The following is a 21,648-nucleotide window of genomic DNA, read 5'->3' as shown; positions in this document are numbered from 1 at the left end:
CAAATAACATTAGTTGAAATAATTAAAGTAATAATAGTAATAGTAAAATTATATATATTACGATAGTCTGAATTTGTCTTGTTTTCGAGACGTGACTAAATCCTTTGTCCCTGTTCAGGCCAAGAAGAAGCACTATGACGTGGAGCTGGAGAACCTGGAAAAGCATCAGAAGCAGACCATCGAGAAGATGGAGGCGGACCACCAGGTGAAGCTCAAAGATGAGACCAGGCGCATCAAGACCGACCAGGAGAGGGCCTTCCACAAGTTCCAAGACCAGATGAAGCTCAAGAAGAAAGAGGTACACAGCAGCACAATATATACAACTCAACCACTTGTCCATAAGTCCGTTTCATTCTTGTATTCATAGTTTGGTCTTTTCTGAAATATGAATGATCCATAACTTGTTTAAATGTACTCTGCTAATTGCAATATTACAAATTTATTTAAAAAGAAATTAATGAAGCAATTAGATTTTTCTTAAAGCCACAGTATGCACCTTTTTAGCCAAAAAACCTAAATAAAAGCATGTTTTTCTTTTTGGTTGTGTTTATTGCACTGAAAATCCAGTAAAAAGATGCTTCCCTATGGTGGCTTGTCTCTCCACAACCCTGACTTATTTGGCCTTGTTTCCAGGGAAATGATGTTCCTTTGGTTGTAATAAAATGGCAAAAGATTTGTCGCCATTGGGAATGTTCTGAAGTCTTGGCAAAGGAGAAATTCAATTAATGAACATTGTCCAGTTGACAAAAGTTTATAAAATAAACTTTGTCCAGTTGACAAATTGAATTTCTCCTTTGCCATGTGTTCTGCCTGGACGACTGAAGGATTTTTCACACTTCTGTAGTATGGTTTTAACTTTCTGTTTGGAATCATGCAGTTCATTTCTTCATCTTCAGAAAGTTACACCATCACTTTAAATTGTGCAGCTTTATCCACTTTATATTACTCACACATTTCCAATGCCCTGCCACACATTTATGAAACTCTAAAAATAAAGAATGAAGTAATTACTGTACATAAAGAGGCAGGGGCTCAGTTGATTGAACCAAAAACCAAAAAGTTGCTGCTCCCTCTAGTGCAAATTATCCCACTTTGTCTTTGATGAGTGTCCACTGAAACACAACTTTAAACTAAATGAAAATAAAAGATGCAATATGCAATATTTTAGTTTAAGCAAAAACATTTGAACAAAGGTAACACCGTATATTGTATTAAATGTTACTTCTTTGTGTTTGTAGGTCAAACAGACCGTTGACAAACTGCCCAGACGCTCACGCAAAGAATCCATGAAACAAGCCATGGCCAGTTACCAGGACATGAAGATCAAAGAGGTATGAGTTTAATGAAGAAAACTTTTTTTTCTTAATGTGGGATCCTTTGTTTAAAGTTCTTTTGGTTCTACAGGAGGACCAGTTTCTGGCCAATCAGAAAGAATACTTGGACAAAACGCTAAAGAAGATCATTGCTGATAATAAAAGGGAAATTGCAGAGAAGGAGAGAGAGTGTCTGAACAAGAAGCATGAACTCATAAGAGGTAAAAATGTGTGTTTTTTTTTGTTTGTTTTTTTATATACTTACTTTTACAAGACAAGAAGATCATCATTATAGATTATGTTTATTGCAATCTCCGATATTGATTTAAAGCAGCTTAATAATCAACATGGGACTCTGGACGTCCTGTTCCAAACTAGAGGAGTGACAGACCCCGCCTCTTCTTCAGCGTTTCACCATAGCCATATATTTTAGAATTCTACATATATCACTTTGAGCCTTTCTAATAGTTGCAGTCAAGTACAGGAATGTGGGCGGGGACAGGAGGTGGATAAAAGCAGGATTTGTCTAAGCACTCAAACCTCAAATGCAGGACCACTGTTTTAACAAGATTAAAAGCTCATAAAGGTTTGTTTTAGTTTAATATACAGCGTCTAGAGCCTTTATAACTGTCTTATTTGGATGATCTCCAGAGCGTGAGGCGACGATGTGGGAGATGGAGGAGAGGAACCTTCATGAGAGACACCAGCTCCTGAAGCAACAGCTCAAAGACCAGTACTTCCTCCAGAGACATCAGCTCCTCAAGAAGCACGAGAAGGTACGCACATGAAGACGGGTATTGTTTAAATATACTTCTGTGATAAGAAGTCAGGGTAGTACTTTAAACTTACTGAAAGTGTTAACATCAATAATGTTACAGAAAATGCGATTCTTCCGAGTTATGTTATAGAAAGATTTTGTTGCTGGTTGTTGTAGCAGTTCCAGCTCAAAAGCACTGGTGTTGCTCAAATCATTTTATGGGAATTCACGTCTAATCTGTTTTAATGGTTCCAAATGATTTAATACTGCATAAGTCAAAAAACTAGCCTGATTCATCTGCCGGTTTTGCTTCGTGGAAACCACCTGACCTCGCAGCATTAGGATTCGTTCGCTCGATGGTCCAAGTAATTGCCGGCACAACAGCAAGCAAAGCAGAGAGTGAACATGTCTGTCAATAATCAATGTCGTTAGAAGTTTATTGATAATGTACGAAGCGGGACAGAGATGGCTGGGTTGAGACTCTAGGTGGGCGCTCCGTCTCAATCTTCAGTTGGCCCAGCCGGTACAGGACCCTCCTTGTAGAAATCTTATGACTGGAAGACAAAATAGGGGATGGGAGGGTGGGGTCCAGTTAGCCGAGACAAACTGGGATGATGGGAAAGGCTGCTACATATAGGCTGGTGGGAAATTAGAGGTGTGGTTGAGGTGAGTTGTGGTTCACTTGTAAGTGGAGAGGGGGCTGAGGCGTGGTCCTGCTGCTGAATCTCAGTTAAAGGTTGTATGGAGGATTTTTTAAAATATTTTTTTCAAATTGTCAATGAAAGTTCAAAATAGAATTATAAAGAAGAAGCAGCCTTGTAATTATGATGACCAAAAAAAAAAAAAAGAAAAGAAAAATCCATCAAGTGTGGACGTAGTGAGGGCAGATAAACATCAGCCAATAGATAACAAGGCTATCTCTTTATCTATTGGCTGTTAGGTTGTCAATCAAATTCCCTACTTTTCTAGCGTCGCTGACTTGCCGACGGGCTGGGATTGTGTGGTTTATGTTCGCGGTTCATGTTTAGCGGTTCTTGGCGTCTTTTTTGAACTGTAGCTCTCAGTTTGCACAAATTTTGTTTTAATGGCAGAGAAGAATTCACGACCGGTTTGCCACAAAAGAAAGTCAGTTTTTTGACGTTGCTAAAAGAAGAAGAGAAGGGGAAAAGGTGCGAAGCGCAACATTTAAAAAAGGACAAACAGTCGCTGCATTTCTCTTTCCTTGGAAAATCTTCTATACAACCTTTAATCATATGAACTACATTTCTGCGAGGTGAACTTGTGAATTATTGCAATAAAAATGCAATAAAAAGGTGCAATAAAAAAAGCGAAGTTTGTATTTGACAAAAGAAGTCCAAGGGAGGATAGTGTATGCAGTCTGCTATCACAACTCGGGTTGGTTTAGCTCTTTGCTGATTGGCCGGTGTGTGGTCTACAGCTTCCGGGGTTCTTGCAAACCGTCTGTTAGGTTTATCTAAACATTAAAAACAAGAAAAAAGACAAGAGATTAATTCAGTTTTACTCATGAGGAGAACGGGCAGAGAGTGGGCATCAAAACCAACACGTTCTGATGCCTCAAGGCCGCTCTCCTCTTTTTATTTCATTAGGAGGCCCTAGTTACAGGATGATAATTCTCAAGGGAAGGGGAAACCAGCAAAGACATAATAAGAAACTGGTGCAGCTATGCATAGTACAATCAGGAGGTGCCTTAGGTATGGTCAGACACCATCATAACTCTTGCATGTGTGACAGTGGGAGTTGGCTTCATGTGAGGAATCATCTCGAGGTTCACTAGAGCGATAGGACACTGCACACAGTTGTCAAACACAGAGAGGTTATTCAACAAGTGACAAGTGATTGTACATTATAAATCAAAGAATTGTAGTACATAAATGGTTAACTCATAGGCCTAGAATATCACACAAGTATTTAGCAAATATGGGATAATAAAATTATTCTGACACCGTCTAAGTCAGGAATCAGAATACACTAGTCACTGGATAGAAATGAAATTGAGCAGAGACACTAGGTGGCGCCAGTCTGACTATCAAAAAGTACAAGGTACATTTAGGTAGTTTGGTAAAACATCCTACCAATGCTAACTGCATTATTTCAAATGGTGATACATGTTATATAATATTACAATGTGTTATTAAAGGTGCCATTGTGTAACTTTTTGGTTGGGAGTCAGTCACCTGCTTGTTTCTATGGATACATCATTGCACTGCCTGTAATGTTCCACAGTATGACAAACAGATCTACTTTACATTTATTCATTTACAGGTGGTTTTATAGCTCAAAAATACCCAGAAAAACAGGCATCCTGACTGTGAGCGGGGTCGCCTCTCCGCAGATCTGACCATACTGTGAAACATTTCAGACAAAGCAATAACATCTCCACGGAGAAACGTGTGTGACGAACTCTCCTCCAGAAAAGTTACACACTGAATTTGGTTTAGTTTTTACATTTTAATGAAGAGAAACAATATCTTCTTCCCATGTGTAGGAGCAGGAACAGATGCAGTGCTACAACCAGAGAATGATCGAGATCCTGAAAGCCCGACAGCAGCAGGAGAAGAGCCGCCTTCCCAAAATCCAGAGGGGCGAAGCCAAGACACGGATGACCATGTTCAAGAAGAGCCTGCGCATCCAGTCCAACCTGAGCCCCGCCGAGGAGAGGGAGAGGATCAAACAGGTACACAAAAAAAAAAAAAAGACAGCGTGACCAGTTTTAGTTATCAGAATACTAAATACACAACTTTGGCTTTGTGCAGTTTTCCGCACAGGAGGAGAAGAGGCAGAAGGCCGAGCGGCTCCACCAGCAGCAGAAACACGAGACTCAGATGAGGGAGATGATCGGCCAGTGTGACAGCAACATCCGAGAACTGCAACAACTACAGGTACTTAAATATAACTCGAGAAGGCATGTGCAAAAATACCAAAATATTGTATCGTTTAATATGATCATATTGGTGGTATTGATATCGTGGGCTGCTGTATCAGTTTATTTAGTATTTTTTGGCGTCTTTTACTAAATTACTTTGTTTTAGAGCTACAGTTATGTTGCTTGTTTAGTGGAACGAAACTCGGTTTGACATTTTCATTTGATTTGATGATTAAAATGGGTGAAAATGCGCGTTGTTTCATATTCACTTTACTCAAGAAGTGGTTTAACAAAGACTTGATTGATGATTTAGTCATTATTTTTTATCGAGTCGATTTGAAATATATTGTATCAGATCTTGAAATTTAAATACGTGTCGTATCGTGGCCTATGTATCGAGGTATGCATCGTATTGCCAACTTCTTAATGAGCCCTAAACTTAAGTATTATTCAAAGTACACTAAGTAGTATACAGTATTTTTTTTCAGAGAATTACTGTCATATTCCAGTTACTAGACTACTAGCGTTACAACTATTTATTCTTTGCGGCTGAGGTCATCGTCATTGAGGCTTTTCTGATCTGTGTGTGCGTTTGTTTACAGAATGAGAAATGTCACCTGTTGATCGAGAATGAGACTCAGAGGCTCAAGCAGCTGGACGAACAACACAACCAGCTCCTGAAGGACTGGAGGGACCTGCTCAAGCCCAGGAAGAAGGTACGTCTCCTCTCAAATATACTCTACTTCAAAGTACGTCAAAAGCTCTGCCTATGCCCATTACTACTCGTTGGCTATTAATATGTGGTGCCTAAATGTAAAGGACCCATATCATTTTATTTTCTGGTCAATGTTATTATGTTTTTTCCACAAACAGACCTGGAGTTGTGTTTTGTTTCATTCACACATGTTTAACACACAAACCCTTGTTATGACCCAGTTCGGCTAGGGTCGGGGAGGAAATAAAACCCAAGATGGAAAAATTGTATAAATAATATATTAATAATTGCATAATATTGTAATCGCATCTTTCCAAACGTCTTCCTAGTTTGTGACGTAAGCGTGAACGGAGCCTGTTAAAACACACAAAACAAATCAGAGAACTGGAGGCCTGGACCCTAACACCCTCTGTATTTAGGAATTCTTCTCTCTAAACCAGGGGTGTCCAAACTTTTTTAATAAAGGGCCACATATGGGCCCGGTCAAGCAGAAGTAAACAGCAAGGCCAAAAATTCAAGTTAATGCATCTGATATAAAAATGTATTGAACAGATACATATGTACTCTAGTTTATGAAACTGTTTACCTTTTTTCTGTACCATTTTTGGTTCTAAAGTTTCATACGTTTAAACAGACCATGTATGAAACATGGAACAAAAATTATTTCCCAAATTTCAAAGACCTGCAAATCATGTAAATAAATGGATGTATTTCATCATATCTTGTGTTATTCCATCTTTGAACTGTTGATGAAGGTACATGATTAAAAAAAAAAAAAAAGTATTTAAAATGATAAAAATTTGCTTGGAAGGACTGACATATTTTATAAAAATAGTTTCCTTTCATTTTGAAGTAATATTAAAGTATTCGGAAGAAAAAAGTTGACAAATTATGCAAAATCATGCACCTTCTACTTGTTTGCACAATTTTCCCTCCGTTACTTTTCCCTCCGTTACCATGACCTTTCTTAATAAAAAATCTCATTACTCAAAAAGTAAGAGGTTTTTCAACCTAATCTTGTACAATATGGTAGAAAACTATATGAAGCAAATATTCAAACCAGTTTGTTAAGGATATGTAAGTGAGAACCAAGAGTTATCACTGTTTGTATTTATTGCCCAAAAAGTGCTGCATATTTCATTCCCTCCGTTACAGACATGAGTTTTTAAATTTTTTGTCTTGAACTTGAAAGAATATCACAGGTTTAACTTTACCCTGTTGGAGTGTAACTCTTTCCTACATTCTGATACTTTACTTATTTCAATAGTCCCTCTAGTTTCTGAATAAGAGCTATTTGAATGTAAAAAAATCTTCCCCTGTTTCCCTCCGTTACCACTTGACCTGGACTCATATCTAAACACAGAAGAAGCAGAGGGCCGATCGAGGGCCGTAGACTGGTGCTCAGTACAGTGATGAATCATCAGTCTTTATTCATGCTAAGATCCTTAAAACCACACTCTAAGTATTAAATACTAGCTTTATCAAGGTAGATTTTCAAATACGTAGTTTGGACATGCCTGCTCCAAACAGAAAACACTGTTTTTAAACTCCATACACATTCACTTGAATCATTTGGATGATTTCAGATCTGAAATTTCACATCTCTACTGACAAAAATGTAAAAGGTAGAAGCTCACTTGAAAACTACCACTTCATGACATCACCAGGTGGAACAGAGCGTTTTAAGCGTTGGAGATGTTGAAAGAATAATAATATAGGATTACTCAAACATGTTTGAATGAAACAAAACACTACTCCAGCTATGTTTACATGTGGTAATAACATAATAACACAGCTTAAAACTCACATGACTCAATTTTGTATAATTTAGGACCTTTAAGAGTTCTAGATCTGTATTTATTTCCTTATGATTTACCCTAAAACAATAAAATAACCTCTAAATATGTGTATGTGTGTCGCCCTCTAGGCCCTGGAGGATGAACTGACGCTGAAGAAGCACGAGCAGGATGTGTTTTTCCGGATGAGCGCCAGCACAGACTGCCCCAACCCCAGCTCTCCCACCAAACTCTCCAAATTTGTGCCTTACCAAGACTCGTCCTCCATGTAAAAAAAAAAAAAAAAAGTACAAAAATCACTGCTGCACAAAATGGCCACCGGTAAAACAATGCCACAATGCAAACTTAAACAAAATCCATTACAGTTTTACAATTGATTTAACTTTCCGCAGCTTAAGTTAACTAATTTTGCTTCACTTACTGTCAGTATTTTAAAGTCCCTTGCCTGTTTTCTGCCATCGTAAAAATTGGTTGGAGTTTTTGCACAATTTTGTGAAGAGATGGCGGCGAGCACTTTTGTTAATTAACACGTCTTCCGAATTAATATGAAAAAACGTCAAAAATCGAAATATCGGCGTACCATGTTGCGTTGTTTGCGCTCGTAGACAAACCTAATTTCTAGTTTAGTTTCTATTGAGTGAGCTGCCAAACCTGCTTTATTTATTTTAACCACGCATCACTGTAAAAATTAATTTAATCTTTTAATGAATTTCTTTTAAAATTTTATACCTTTTTATTTCGAATGGGGGATGAGTCCTGAATCCAAGTTGTTGTGTTTTTTGGTGATTATTTGATGATTAAATTTTAAGGGAAGACGTCGTAAGCTAGAGTTATTGTTTCTTTTTTAATATATTTTGTATTTTACTGTAGATCAGTCACACTGGATGAGAACTGACCAAGCCAAAGTGAATATACTGTTGTGTTGTTTTGAATGGGGGTTTAAAATCTGAATCTGAAGGCGCACCGTGGGACTTTTTTGTTAGGGTTTCCGCCATCTGCTTCGTGTCTCCATGAAAATGTGATCAGTTTGCCTGCAGTTTTCCATAGTATTGCATAAATGTCTATCAAATAGCATTTAATTTTTTATTTTGTTTCTCAAAATACCTAAAAAGGCCTGCTGTATTTTTCGGAGTATAAGTCGCACCAGCCAAAAAATGTGTAATAAAGAAGAAAAAAATATATAAATTAGGTATAAGTTGCACTTTTTGGGCGAAATTTATTTTAGAAAATCAGAAACAAGGAACCGACATTTCATCTCGAAAGCAATATCATCCAGCTGCGGACACAAATGGGCGTTCCCGTGTGGGTGGGGGGCTCCGTTCCTCATAACGTGTGTCCAAAGGTCGCAGCTGGACCCTTCTCCTTGAAAGTCAAGTTCTAGTAATAACAATAGAAGAGAGAACAACAGACTGTTAACGTCACATATGAACAGTTTTTCAGATAAACTATAACATAAACAACAGAACAGAACAAGTTTAACAAACTCTCCATCTCACTCCAAATCGCTAAATCCATTCAATTCTTCATCCTCTGTGTCACTTCTGAGCAACTCCGCGACCTCTGGAGGTAAACAGAGCGCCGCTTCCTCTTCTGTGTCGCTGTCGTCAGACTCAGCATCAGTTCCAGTTAGAATTATTCTGGCCTTTCTGAATCCCGACAGGATGGTTTCAGTGTCACTGAAGTCCAGACTTTGTCCATCCATCCAGTGACTTCAGGAAAGTTGCGTGGCGTGAAGCTGTGTTCTCCATCTCCGCTTTCCGCCAGTTCCTCCCAAGTTTTTTGCTCACTCCAAACTTTCTTTCTGCTGCTCGATTACCGATTATGGCTGCAGATTTCATTGCTTGCAGCAGGAGACATGTGCAGTAGAGTGAAGTGACAGTGGTGCAGGAGTAACAGGAGCAGCAGATACTGACACACAAGACTTGAGCCTCTCACAACTGTCAGTGTGAACGTTTTAATATATAAGTCACAGGAAACATCCAAACCATTGAAAAAAGTGCAACTTATAGTCTGAAAAATACGGTATATTAGACTTTTTTTTTTAATCTATATTGTAAAGTTTCCTCATCAAACACCTGGAGTTGTGTTTAGTTTCATTCACACATGTTTAACACAGTTCTTCTCCCAAACACTCAGTTCCACCTTGTGATGTCATATGGTTATACAGGAAGTGCTCCACTGTGTTTTAAAACTCCATACACCTTCACTAGGTTCATTTGGATGATTTCAGCTCTGAAATTTTCGATCCCTACTGAACAAAAGGTAAAAGGTAAAAGCTGTTCACTTGAAAACTACCGCTTCATGACATCACAAGGTGGAACAGAGCATTTTGAGCCTAATAATAAAGGATTACTCAAACATGTGTGAATTAAAGAAAACTCTAGGTGTGTTTCTGATGAGGTAACGACATTCTAACATGGTTTACAGCTCACAAGAATCCATTTTTCATAATATTTTTTGCGTTTAAAACCAAAAAAACGTAAATTCTTATTGTGAGCAGGGTCGCCTCTTCGTAGATCTGGCCTGTAACTTGCTTATCTCCTTGCCAGATAGATAAGTTTAACGTCATATTGTGAAAAATTCCAGGCAAAATCAACAACGGCTTCACGGAGACGAGCAGACGACGCATTCTCCGCCCAAAAAGTCCCGCAGCGCACCTTTAAAATGTATTATTATTTGTGTTTATGATGTTTTGTGCGGTAAACACGCTTCCTGCTAACCAAAGTGCAATATTACATGTGGTTTTCCGGAGGTTTCTGTCTTCTTAAACTGTGCCTTTCTTTGCACTGATAGTTCTGCTTAAGAGTCTACGTGTAATTTAAAGCAACAAACGTAATTTACACATTTGTCAATATTGATTTTATTTTATTTTTTTTCTTTTTGAAGTGTTCAGAGACCGTAGACAGGTCCGCAAAGGTACAGTTTCTTTCTCTCCGTGTTAAATTCTCCCTCCGTCTTCCTCTCCGTGTGATAAAATGTGTTTGAAGGGGTTGAATGAGTGAATGAGAATCATGAGAAGGAACCACTGTTGTAAATAAGTCTTAATAAATAAATACAGATTTTCTAATTTTACTCGTGCGTTTTTTTTGTTGTTGTTGTTGTTTTGTTTTGTTTTCTGGATGATGGTTGGTATACGAGTATCTGTGAAAACTCTGCCCCCTTGTGGTCAAACAGGACAAACATTAACCTTGAAGATGAAACTAAAATGTGCATTGACCGTTTTACCTTTAAAGATTTGGAATAAAGTGAAACTTACCGAGAGACACTTGAGGTGATGTATGAGGATAATAAAACTAGTTCAGACTCAAAAAGTGTGAATTGTTTGCATGATAAGAGGTGGGAAATGTAGCCTAAAGAGTATTGTTACTTCAAAATATCACTACTCATTACTTCATTTACAAAAAGTATTACTAAATGCACAAAATATTAGTAGTAATTATGAAATAAGGTATTAAGCTACTACACAAGTAAGAGTAATTGTAAAATTTTCTGGACGGATATTTAAGTGATGAATAAAATGTTGGTATTTTCAAACATCAAACATCTGAATAAGCAGCAATAAATGATTTAAAGACCAAACGCTTTATTTAAGAAAGAGTACTACTGTTACACTGTAAAATATATTATTCAAATAAGAGTGAAGTACGCGTATCCTATACACCAGGGGTGTCAAACTCAAATTCACAGAGGGTCAAAATTAAAAACTGGGACTAAGTCGTGGGCCAAACTAAATATTTATTGAAAAATTTCACCAACATTTGCATGTTTTCTCTTCTTTCGAGCTAAGTAATTTTAAACCTTTTCTTATTAAAATAAATGTTTAATAATAGTTTTGCTTAAATACTGAATCCAGAACAAATATAGTACAACATTTTAAATAAATCATGTCTCTATAGTCTATCTGTAGCCGGCGTGCAGCTCTAATACATACTTGATATGATATCACAGGTCAAATATAATTATATCACGGGCCAAATTTGGCCCCCGGGCCTGAGTTTGTCATGTCTGATATATACAATACCTGTGAAGTATATTGTGCAGTGTAGTTGCACCACCAGAGGGCGTATGGCACACCTCTTTTATTCTATGTGGGTTAAGTAGTGTTTATTTATGTGGATTAAGTAGTAAGACCAGTCTGAGACCACAGGGTTGTGAGACCAGGTCAAGACAAAGACAAAACCGAGACTTTTAAAGGTCGAGACCCAGATGAGACAGAGACCTGGGCCCATCGAGACCAAATCAAGACTATCTTTATCATTTCCTATATTTATTTGTATTTTGGTACATATATATCAATGTTTTTAAAAATCTATCAACATTTGATCTGGTTAATGTTCATATAGGCTTAAAATAGGCTAATCAAACTGTGCTGAACTTAAATGCCTCTTTTTTGGACCCAGACCCACAGTTGGAGAACCCCTTCTTTATTCCAAATCTTTACCTTTAAAAATTTGGAATAAAATGAAATTTACCGAGAAACAGCTGAGGTAATGTATGAGGCCAATAAAACTAGGACAAGCTCAAAAAGTATGACCTGCAATTGTTTGATAAGAGGTTACATAAATTACAAAAAGTATTACTAAATGCACAAAATATTAATAGTAATTATGAAATGAGGTATTAAACTACTACACAAGTAAGAGTAATTGTAATACTTCCTGGACAAACATTTAAGTGATGAACAAAACTTTGGTATTTTCAAAGGACAGACCCCAAACATCTGAATGAACAGAGCAACAAATGTTTAAATCATTTATTATTGTCAAAAAACAACTACAGACCAAAAGCTTTGTTCAAGAAAGAGTACTACTGTTACACTCTAAAATATATGATTTGAATAGGAGTAAAGTACGTGGTTTAAAAACGGGAACTACTATGTTTAGAAAGTTTGCATGATTATTAAAGGCTATAGACGTAACGGAGGAAATGACACACCCAAGTAGAGATTTTAAGTCTCATAGCCTGTATCACAATACCTTTGAAGTATATAGTGCAGTGTAGTTGATATATTGCACCACCAGAGGGCGTATGGCACATCTCTTTTATTCTGTGGATATTGAATAGTGTTGTAATCGAGACCAAGGCCAGTCTGACACCACAATGTCAAGAGACCAGGTCAAGACCAAGACCTCTGAGGGTCGAGACAGAGACAAGATCAAGACTTTTAAAGGTCAAGACCGAGACAAGACCGAGGCCATGGCCCATTGAGACCAAATCAAGACCAGCGTTGTCATTTCCTACATTTATGTGTATTCTGGTACATATATAACGTTCATATATATCAGGGGTGTCAAACTCATTTTGGTCCAGGGGCCGTATCCAACCGATTTTGATCCCAAAGGGGCTGGATCAGAAAACTCATGTCATATAAACCCCAAAAATAACAATAAGTTCAAATATTTGTGTAGAGAAACACAAATCTATTATAGAAATCTTTTTTAATTGATGAACTCTTTCTTTTACAAAATATTTAAGAAAAATACAATTTCCACACAATGTTTTAACATGAACTTGGATGTAAATAGGAATAAGTAAATTTTTGTTGTAAAATCCTGCACTCGGCTCCACTTTTCTCATTTTTGACATTTTTCTGATGAGGGTGTCACGGTCAACAGTCAAAACGATCGTCCTTTAAGAGCGTTTGGAAAGAGACAAGTCTTCATTTGTGCTGCTCTGGTGGGAGGGGCCACGTACAGAGACGCTGGAGACGCTGCTGTGATAAACACCACAGAAAATTAACAATATTTTAATAAAAATCAAATTAAAATATTTTAGTAGAAAATCAGCCACGGGCCAGATTAAAGGTCTTGGAGGGCCGGATCTGGCCCCCGGGCCGCATGTTTGACACCTGTGATATATATCATTGTTTTTATAAATTTATCTCCATTTGATCTGGTTAATGTTCATTTAGGCTTAAAACTGTACTGCACTTAAATGCCTCTTTTTTGGACCCAGACCCACAGTTGGAGAACCTCTTCTTTGTGTTTATTTGTTTATTTGACACAGGGACAACAAGTGCAGAATTTTTGCATTTACCTTAACAGGAGAGATGCATTGTACATCAGGTTGTAGCATCAGTGCTAATTTCCACCTGTCGTCCCTGGACAGATTCATTGATTGATTGTATTTAACTGACCTTGACTATCAACTGTTCTTGGAGACCTGTGACATGTTTTGGGCTTCTTTAATCCCACATACACTGGCATTTTAATGAAACAAACTTCAGTTAATCAAGTGAGTTTTTTTCAAGTTCATAACATTTAAAGATACATTAACTTACTGATTTTGAGTGATATTTCGCAGCGTCTGCACATTTACATTTATTTGTAATGAAATATGTTCACACTTGTCGAGTGTCAGACCTCAAGACAAGACCAAGACAAGACCAAGACAAGACCAAGACTATAAAAAAGTGCCCTCAAAACCAAGACCGGCTCGAGACACTAGTATAAGAACCACAGTTGATGCTTATTACTCTACTTACACACTCACACATCCAGCTATTCATTGAAACTAACAAAGTCTACATACATAGCTCTTTTTATTACAGCCTGTGTCTACAATGCAAAATCTAAATATATATGTTATATCAAAAAAACACAAAAGACACACACAGACGTTGGAAAAAATGTCTTTGTTTATTGGCTCGAGTAAAAAAAGAAGATGCAAAGAAAGAAAGTATAAAGCAAAAGCACATTTAAAACAATACAATACTGAAACTTAACATTATCTGACAATGAACTTGCATTGAAACAGTCTTTGGCCAAAATAAAAGCCATTTTACAGACTTGCTAAATCCTCTTTTTTGGTTGTTTTTATTATTTTTGTAACATGTGTAGTGTCATAAGGTTTAGTAAAGCGACTAAGAGCAGAACACGTTAACAGTATTTAAAGTTAATATCAGTGTTACCACTCCCAGCCTTGTCGGATTGTGTAGCGCTTTGAGTTCCGTGTGTGTTTGGACAGACTGGCAGTGGATACATGACGGAAAAATGAAACAAAAACCGAACCCTGCAAAACTGAATACCTGTATTATAGTTAGAATTACTTGAATCATGAAAGGTGCATGAAGTAACTAAGCGTCCACTTGTCTCCGTAGAGATGCTGCTACTTTGACTTGAAATGTTCCACAGACACTGATGGGAAGAATACTTTGAAAATATTGCCTGTTTACAGAATACTATATACTGTATTTTGTAATTTGTTCAGGTACATGGCTCGATCAGAGTACTGTATTCAGAGTACTTTTACATCATGGACAGTTTTACTTTTGTCGTACTGTTTGTTATACTTTCATTTATGTCTAATTAATCACATTTTCTCACTTAATTCTGTGGAGTCCAAACCCAAAACTGCAGATGAAGTACTGCCAAGTATTCCTTTGATTCTCGAAAAGAAACTATATTCTGAATACTGCCAAATGATAAAGTAACTGTATCAGAATTATGGAAGCACCGATTCAATACTGGGATAAAAAATCAGGGCCGATACTGAAAAATTAGCTGGATGGAATAACGACTTCCAAATATCAGTTCAGCCAATATCCCGGTTGGACATATAAATTGATATAATAAGACTCATTACTAGGAGTGTAACGATATCCAAGTCTCACAATACGATATTGTCACGGTATGAACCTCACGGTACGATATTTATTGAGATATTATGGGAAGGCTCATGGTTATGGGGCTGTTAAACCTTGACGATTTAGCCAACGTATGCTGACGTATGGAAAATTTGGAAAATACGCTGGCATAACGTCGGATAAGTTCTAGGTAAGAATTTCATGTGTGCTCATAACTTATACAACTTATAGGATGTAACTTTCCTGGAAGTCACTGGATGAATCGACAAAGCCTGAAGTTCAGTGACACCGAAACCATCCTGTCGGGATTCAGAAAGACCGGAATAATTCTAACTGGAACTGATGCTGAGTCTGACGACAGCGACACAGAAGAGGAAGCGGCGCTCTGTTTACATCATGGATCTATGTTTTATCTCCGGAGGTCACGCAGAAGTAACACAGAGGATAAAGAATTCAATGGATTTAGTGATTTGGAGTCAGATCGTGAGTTTGGTAAACTTATGTTATGTTGTTTATGCTATAATTTTCTGAATAACTGTTCATATGTTACATTAACATATTAACACCTATTCAGTCTGTTGTTCTCGGTTCTATTTTTATTAGTATAACTTGCCTTTCAAGATGAAATGTCGGTTCCTGGTCTCTAATTTTATAAAATACATTTCCCCAAAAAGTGCGACTTATAGTCCGGGGCGACTTATATATGTTTTTTTAATTCTTCATTCATTAATTCATTTTTTGGCTGGTGCGACTTATACTTACAGTCTGATAAATATTGTATTCAGAATGTGCATTTTCAGCACATGTTTAAAGTTTCTTCCCAACACTGTGGCATGGCAAAAATGTTTCTACCTTGCATTTAATAATTTACATGTGTTTTACGACTCACACATAAGATAAGATAGATACGTTTAATGCCATTCTGTGGAATATTCTGGGCACAGCAATACCATCTCCATGGAGACGAGGAGGCAAGTTAGTTTGTTTAAATTTTACTTCTTTAAACACATTCTTTCTTATCTCTAGAAAAATGTTCCAGTCAGAAATGTTTTGAAACCAGTAAAACATTCCAGTTCAAATAAGAAATGAAGCCTCACACTGAAAAAAAAAAAGACTTACATTTTTATTACTCTTCTAAAGCCAAGTAATTCTAACCTCGATATTCACGTTTCGCAGTGAACAAAGCTTTGCCCCTTTTTCACTGAAATCCCTTCATCGAAAAACAAAGTCAAACAGATGAAGCATTACTGAAAAGCTAGGACTCTAGTTACTGTACAATAAAAATATTTGGATGATATTTTTTTAGCTTGAGACCAGTCAAGCTTTTCTGTCAAACTATACTTTACATAGAGACGTCATCCAAGCACCACTCTTTACAATACTGCTGATCATTGCACTTTTCATTCAATGTGATTCTCCCACACCTGGTCTAGCGAGGCATGCCACATTTTCCAATTGTTGGGCTTTATGATGACAATAAACATATTTTACATTGTCTTTACATTTTGTTCAAGTCTGAATATTACATTTTCAACATTATTAGATTTAGGGTATACAAAAATGGCTATATATACGATTAAAATAATTGTAAAAATGCACTGTGGCATTCTTCCACCGTCCTCCTACAAGTGCAAATCTGATACATTAGTAATAATATAAAAATATAAATGGCAAAAATAACATGTTATATATAGAAGCGTGTCTACTCGGCAAAGGCATCTTGTAGCTCTAAGTTAGTAAAGTGAACTACCAAAAACATGTGCAATCTATAGTTTTGTACGAAGTCGTTTGAACTCATCGGGGCCCCCAAACTCCAATTTCTGTTTTATTACAACTGCTGCATATTTTGTATCTTTATATTGCCTTTAAGAGATAATTAAAACAACTGAATCCACTGAAAAAAATGCACAGAAAACTGAAATGTATTGGCCAAATAATCCATAGTGACTCTACCAGTATTTGTAAAACATAAAGAGGAGGTATTTTACTTTTACTTGACTAAAACGTAACATATTGAGATCACCATGTTCACCTTTTATTGTCCCCCACGCCAGTCCACTCTGCTTTTGCTCCTTACGCTAAGTCGCTCCCCCTTCAGAGCGCTATCAGAACACTAACGAAACTACTGCACGTCGTATTTGTCACGTACACGCTGCAAATTTCTCTGATCTGGCCAAGATTTTAAAAGTTATATCAGGTTGTTCATCTTGTTTTCAGAGTTATTATCGACTTGCTAGTTCTGAGACTGTTTAATTCTTGTCTAGAGGTTGTTTATTTTAAGATAACTTGTCAAATGTGTGTAAAATCCCTCTGTCGTCCAGGTAGAATCCAATGGCAAAAGGAGAAAATCAATTTGCCAACTGGACAAAAGTTTATTTGGTCGAATACGTTCCGCAGCTCGTCCAAGCAGCTTCTTCAGTTTAGGACAAAATAAAATTGAATTTCTCCTTTTGCCATAACTTGTCAAGTGAAATGATCTTGCTGCATGGACAGATCATTTCACTACTTTTAAGTCATTTTCTGATAGATTTAAGTGTTTATATCTTAAACTTTGGCCAAGCTTTTTGCAGTGAAGTTGCTGAGTTTAGTTTTGTATCATGTTTTTTGTATATTTACGGAGAGTTGTCTGGTGGGAGCATGGATGATGTAGGCTTGAGGGCGGAGCTTTGCACAGAATAGTTCAAATAGGGCCCGGGAGAGATCGCTGAATTACTCAAACATGCGTGAACATAAATGGATTACATCTAATGTTTTGATAAGGGAACATCGCTATGACCTGGTAGAAGCTCAAAAAATTATTTCGTATAATACCCCCTCTTTAAAATTCTTTCCTGTTTTTCCTTCTTCTCACACCGTCCAACACAACCCAATACAAAAACACCACCCAAACACACACTGTGTCCTGGAATCGAACCAGCAACCAACTAAAGTACTTACTCTCTCTCCTTTAAAAATCTGAAGTTTGCCAATTAATTAACCAACTTTAAGGACAAAGCTTATCTAGGCCTGTAACGATAATCAATAAATCAATTAATTGTACAATAATTTTTTACAAGCTTGATAACTTTTCCAGCCGTGATACATAATTTTTTGCAATTTATATGAATTTTAAACTAAATTGTACTTAAAAAGTCATTATATATTTATATATGAAAATAATTTTTTGTACATTTTTCCTTTTTAAATGTCTTGACAGGAGAGCAAATTATTACAGTCAGAATAGAAAGAGTTAAGATTCAAGAGTGTTTAATAACGGTTAATTTGTCAACTAGTCTAAGCATCAAGTCTTCTCAAGTCACAGGGCGCAAGTCCAAGTCAAGTCCCAAGTCCATTTTATCAAGTCAAGTCTCCTAAAAATAGTGACTCACGTCTGTCTCGAGCCCAAGTCACGACTTACAGACTTACAAGTCCCCAACTCTGATGAGTAGAGCACAGGATATTCTTATGTTAACAAGTCGATTTTATTTAGGCCTATTGTTCCTGGTTGTCTTGCAGTTCCTGTGTTAAATGTTCTTTACAAGATAAAGTGTATTGATCTTTGAGAATGTATATTTGCATTTTTATTCCATTGTCATTATATTAAAGAAAATGGTCCCAAAATGTCGATATTATAGCTTATCACAATAATTTCTTGATCAATTAATCGTCCAGCAAAATCTGTTATCGTTACAGGCCTATTTACATCCTCACATTCCACCAACCAACCACGAGGTGCCAAAATGAAGCGTTACTCTATTAAAAAAACTATGGTAGATGACTGTACTTTGGGATCTGTAAGTGACTTTGAACATCTTTTACTTGGCATATAAAACTGTCCCTACGCAAAATGGCCGCTGACACAGACAACACCTACTACAGAACGCACCGAAGCACTTTGCATATAACATTGAGGCACGGTATAATAGAAGGCATGGGGAATACATATACATGGATTGAACAACGGCTGCTACTATTACTGCAATAAAAGCAAGTTTCCTAAAAAAAACAACTATAAGATAAGTAAACATAGGACTAGACAAGGCGAAGTGTTATTGCTATACTCTGATTAAGATCATCCTTGTCGACATAAAAAGTACCTATAAATACGCATTACTACACAGGACTACGTCAGTTCTCCCATTAATATTACATTAGTTCAGAACACGCGAGTGAAATGTTGTTTTTATAACATCTGAGTTTCTGGTCTACATCGAGTTTTGGCAGTTTTTGTTAGTTAAGCCAGATGCTTTTCCTAAAAACTAAAAATCGATCCCCTATAAAGGCACTGTACCTGATTTTTACGGTCTTGACAAAGTGAAAAAACGCAGACCTACTTCATTTTAAACTATTTGTAGTCATCCGAAGTTATTCCTCACTTTCCTAAAACATCGTTAGTATCTCAATTATTCACAAAGATTAGGCTTGTTTTGCAACTTTCAGAGACCAAAGTGGAGTTTTTCCGGCTGGTATGACCGTTTGACGTTTATAACCATTTACGCTAACAATAACTAGCATGCAAACAGTGCACCAACCTTATTTCCTGGTTTGTGGGCGATAAAAATACTTTATAATTAGATGCAGAAAGCACAGTAAGCATTTAAACCCTATAAACCGGGATTATGTTGATTTTGTTGATTTTGTTTATCTTCCTAAATCCTACAACAGCCTAGACTATTTCACTCTGAGCGTACTGAATCTTTATCCCTTTAAGTTGAACAACTGAAAAAGAAATACTTGTTGATGTCCACCTTTGTACTTTTCTTATTGCGATGATTTGACCCCCCAACATCCACTCCTTAAGGTTTCTTGCTGAGGTAATTCGAGGGGATCCAGCCCTCTACCTCCTCTGCGACATTTTTACAAAACCACCACCCGCTGCTATTCTTCTCCAGTACCTCAAACACCGTACCTATTTTAAACCCTGACGTCTGCTCATCGCCTTCAAAGTCCGCAACGGCCAGGTACAGTTCATCCTTACTCGGCTCCTTCAGCAACGGCGGCAGTTTGGCTCGGCGGTCCAGGCTTGTCGCTTTTGACTTGCGGTTTCGGTGGAATGGGTACTTTGTTCGCTTTGGGTTCGTCCTTGCTTTGGGCGAATCCTTTAGGTTTGGGAGGAGGCGGTCGACCCATTTGGGGAACCTTGGGGCCGTCTTCCTTGAAAACGGGCGCCGGTTTGGATTCGGTGGGACTCGCCGGGTCGGATTTCTTGGGAGGAGGGGGTCTTTTGGGTTGCATGGCGGGAGGTCTCTGGGGAGGTTCTTTGTGCGGGGGAACTGCCGGTTTCGGAGGAGGCGAGGAGGTTCGGTCCTGGCTGTGACCGTTGATGTGTTTAGGAGGGAATTTCGGCGGTTCATCGTTGGCCTTGTTGTTCAAAAGAACCGGAGGAGAGCTAGTGGGCGAACTCGGCTTAGCTACGCCGTTGCTTTCCGAAGACGAGCCTGGATCGGAAGCTTTCGATGGTCTGAGCTTGCTTCGTAGATTGGTGATATCCAGTTTATCTTCTGCTGGTAATTCAGGTTTAGCGGCTGGGACTGGTTTAGGTTTTACTGTTGGTTTTGGTTTCATGAATGCTGGAGGTGGAGCGCTTTCCTGCTTCTCCTCTTGGGAATCTTGTCTAGGTTTAGGAGGCTGTTTGGGCACTGGTTTCAAATTAAACTTCTTGACCTCTTTGGCGGAAATTTTGTGACCGCATTCCAGCCCCATCTCGTTCCGAAGGTGAAGGGCTTTGCTTTTGTCTTCCTTCTTTGGCTCCGCCGGTTTCTCTGGTTTGAACGGAGGCTGCTTCGCGCCAACTAGTGGCACGATGACGCCAGGTGCAGGGGGTTTTGGAGGTAAAGGTTTAGACATGTCAGATTTGGTCTTCTCCGCCACCTCCAACTCCAAGCTCTTGTGAATGGACTCTCTTCTAGGCGGCAGCGCTGGTTTCTCCTCACTTGGGGGCGCTGAAGGAGCTGGTGGTAATGGTCCTCCGAAAGCAGGAGCCTTATTGGTTTTCCAGTCTCTCAGTTTGGGTCTAATGAAAGACTCGGACGTGGTAGGCTCATCAGGTAATGGTTTAGACCAGGTATCGTCTGTAGTGGAGTTGACGTGGTTGTTGTCTTCCATAGTGAGACGCTCCATTTCGTTGGGCAAAGGCGCGAGAAAGTTGGGTCTCAACGCATTACTGGTTTTCTTGTATTTGTCGATGAAAGTAGCCGGAGCCCAGCCTTCTTTGTCGTCTATCTGGATGTACCACCAGCCACTGCCATTTTTCTCAACAACCTAGGACAAAAAAGTAGTGTTTTAGTCAAGCCGGTGTGTTGGGTGACACTTGTGGCTGCTCAAGAAAATGACGATATGATCATATAACATACATATTGTTGCAAAACTTATAATTTTATGGTCAAAATGTTTTAGAACACCACTTTTCCAGTTTTTTACTGTTGACCAAAACATATTCTGAAACTTTTGATTCATGAAAGTGTCCACCTTTGGCAGATCTAACAGCTGAACACACTCGTGACTCATTCTTTTTACAATAGAAATCAAATATTCTTCAGAAAGTTCTTCCCAAGTCTGTTGCAGAAGTGCCCATAAATGTGCGGCACTTGTAGGTTGCTTCACTCTTCTGTCCAGTTCA

At 37.9% G+C, this 21,648-nt stretch overlaps 2 protein-coding genes across 3 annotated transcripts in view; one reads left to right on the top strand and one right to left on the bottom strand.

Moving 5' to 3' along the window:
- stk10 (serine/threonine kinase 10) overlaps positions 1–10,537 on the top strand; it is a 133,002-nt gene extending 122,465 nt beyond the window's left edge. For both annotated transcript variants that reach the window (XM_055148898.1, XM_055148899.1), the window contains exons 13-20: positions 119–298; positions 1,239–1,331; positions 1,405–1,534; positions 1,965–2,089; positions 4,577–4,765; positions 4,845–4,970; positions 5,557–5,670; positions 7,597–10,537. In XM_055148898.1, the coding sequence (XP_055004873.1) occupies positions 119–298; positions 1,239–1,331; positions 1,405–1,534; positions 1,965–2,089; positions 4,577–4,765; positions 4,845–4,970; positions 5,557–5,670; positions 7,597–7,737 (1,098 nt within the window). In that variant the 3' untranslated portion in view covers positions 7,738–10,537. The remainder of the gene's footprint in view (positions 1–118; positions 299–1,238; positions 1,332–1,404; positions 1,535–1,964; positions 2,090–4,576; positions 4,766–4,844; positions 4,971–5,556; positions 5,671–7,596) is intronic.
- A 3,543-nt stretch (positions 10,538–14,080) lies between these two features.
- sh3pxd2b (SH3 and PX domains 2B) overlaps positions 14,081–21,648 on the bottom strand; it is a 107,589-nt gene continuing 100,021 nt past the window's right edge. The window contains 2 exon segments of the mRNA XM_055148274.1: positions 14,081–20,036; positions 20,038–21,290. Of these exon segments, the coding sequence (XP_055004249.1) occupies positions 19,826–20,036; positions 20,038–21,290 (1,464 nt within the window). The 3' untranslated portion in view covers positions 14,081–19,825.

The sequence above is a fragment of the Boleophthalmus pectinirostris genome, unplaced genomic scaffold (genome assembly GCF_026225935.1).
Source record: "Boleophthalmus pectinirostris isolate CB_2022bp ecotype Guang Dong unplaced genomic scaffold, ASM2622593v1 HiC_scaffold_12, whole genome shotgun sequence".
Classification (NCBI taxonomy): domain Eukaryota; kingdom Metazoa; phylum Chordata; class Actinopteri; order Gobiiformes; family Gobiidae; genus Boleophthalmus; species Boleophthalmus pectinirostris.
The sequence above is the reverse complement of the archived record's forward strand: the minus strand, read 5'-3'. Positions and strand labels throughout refer to the sequence as shown.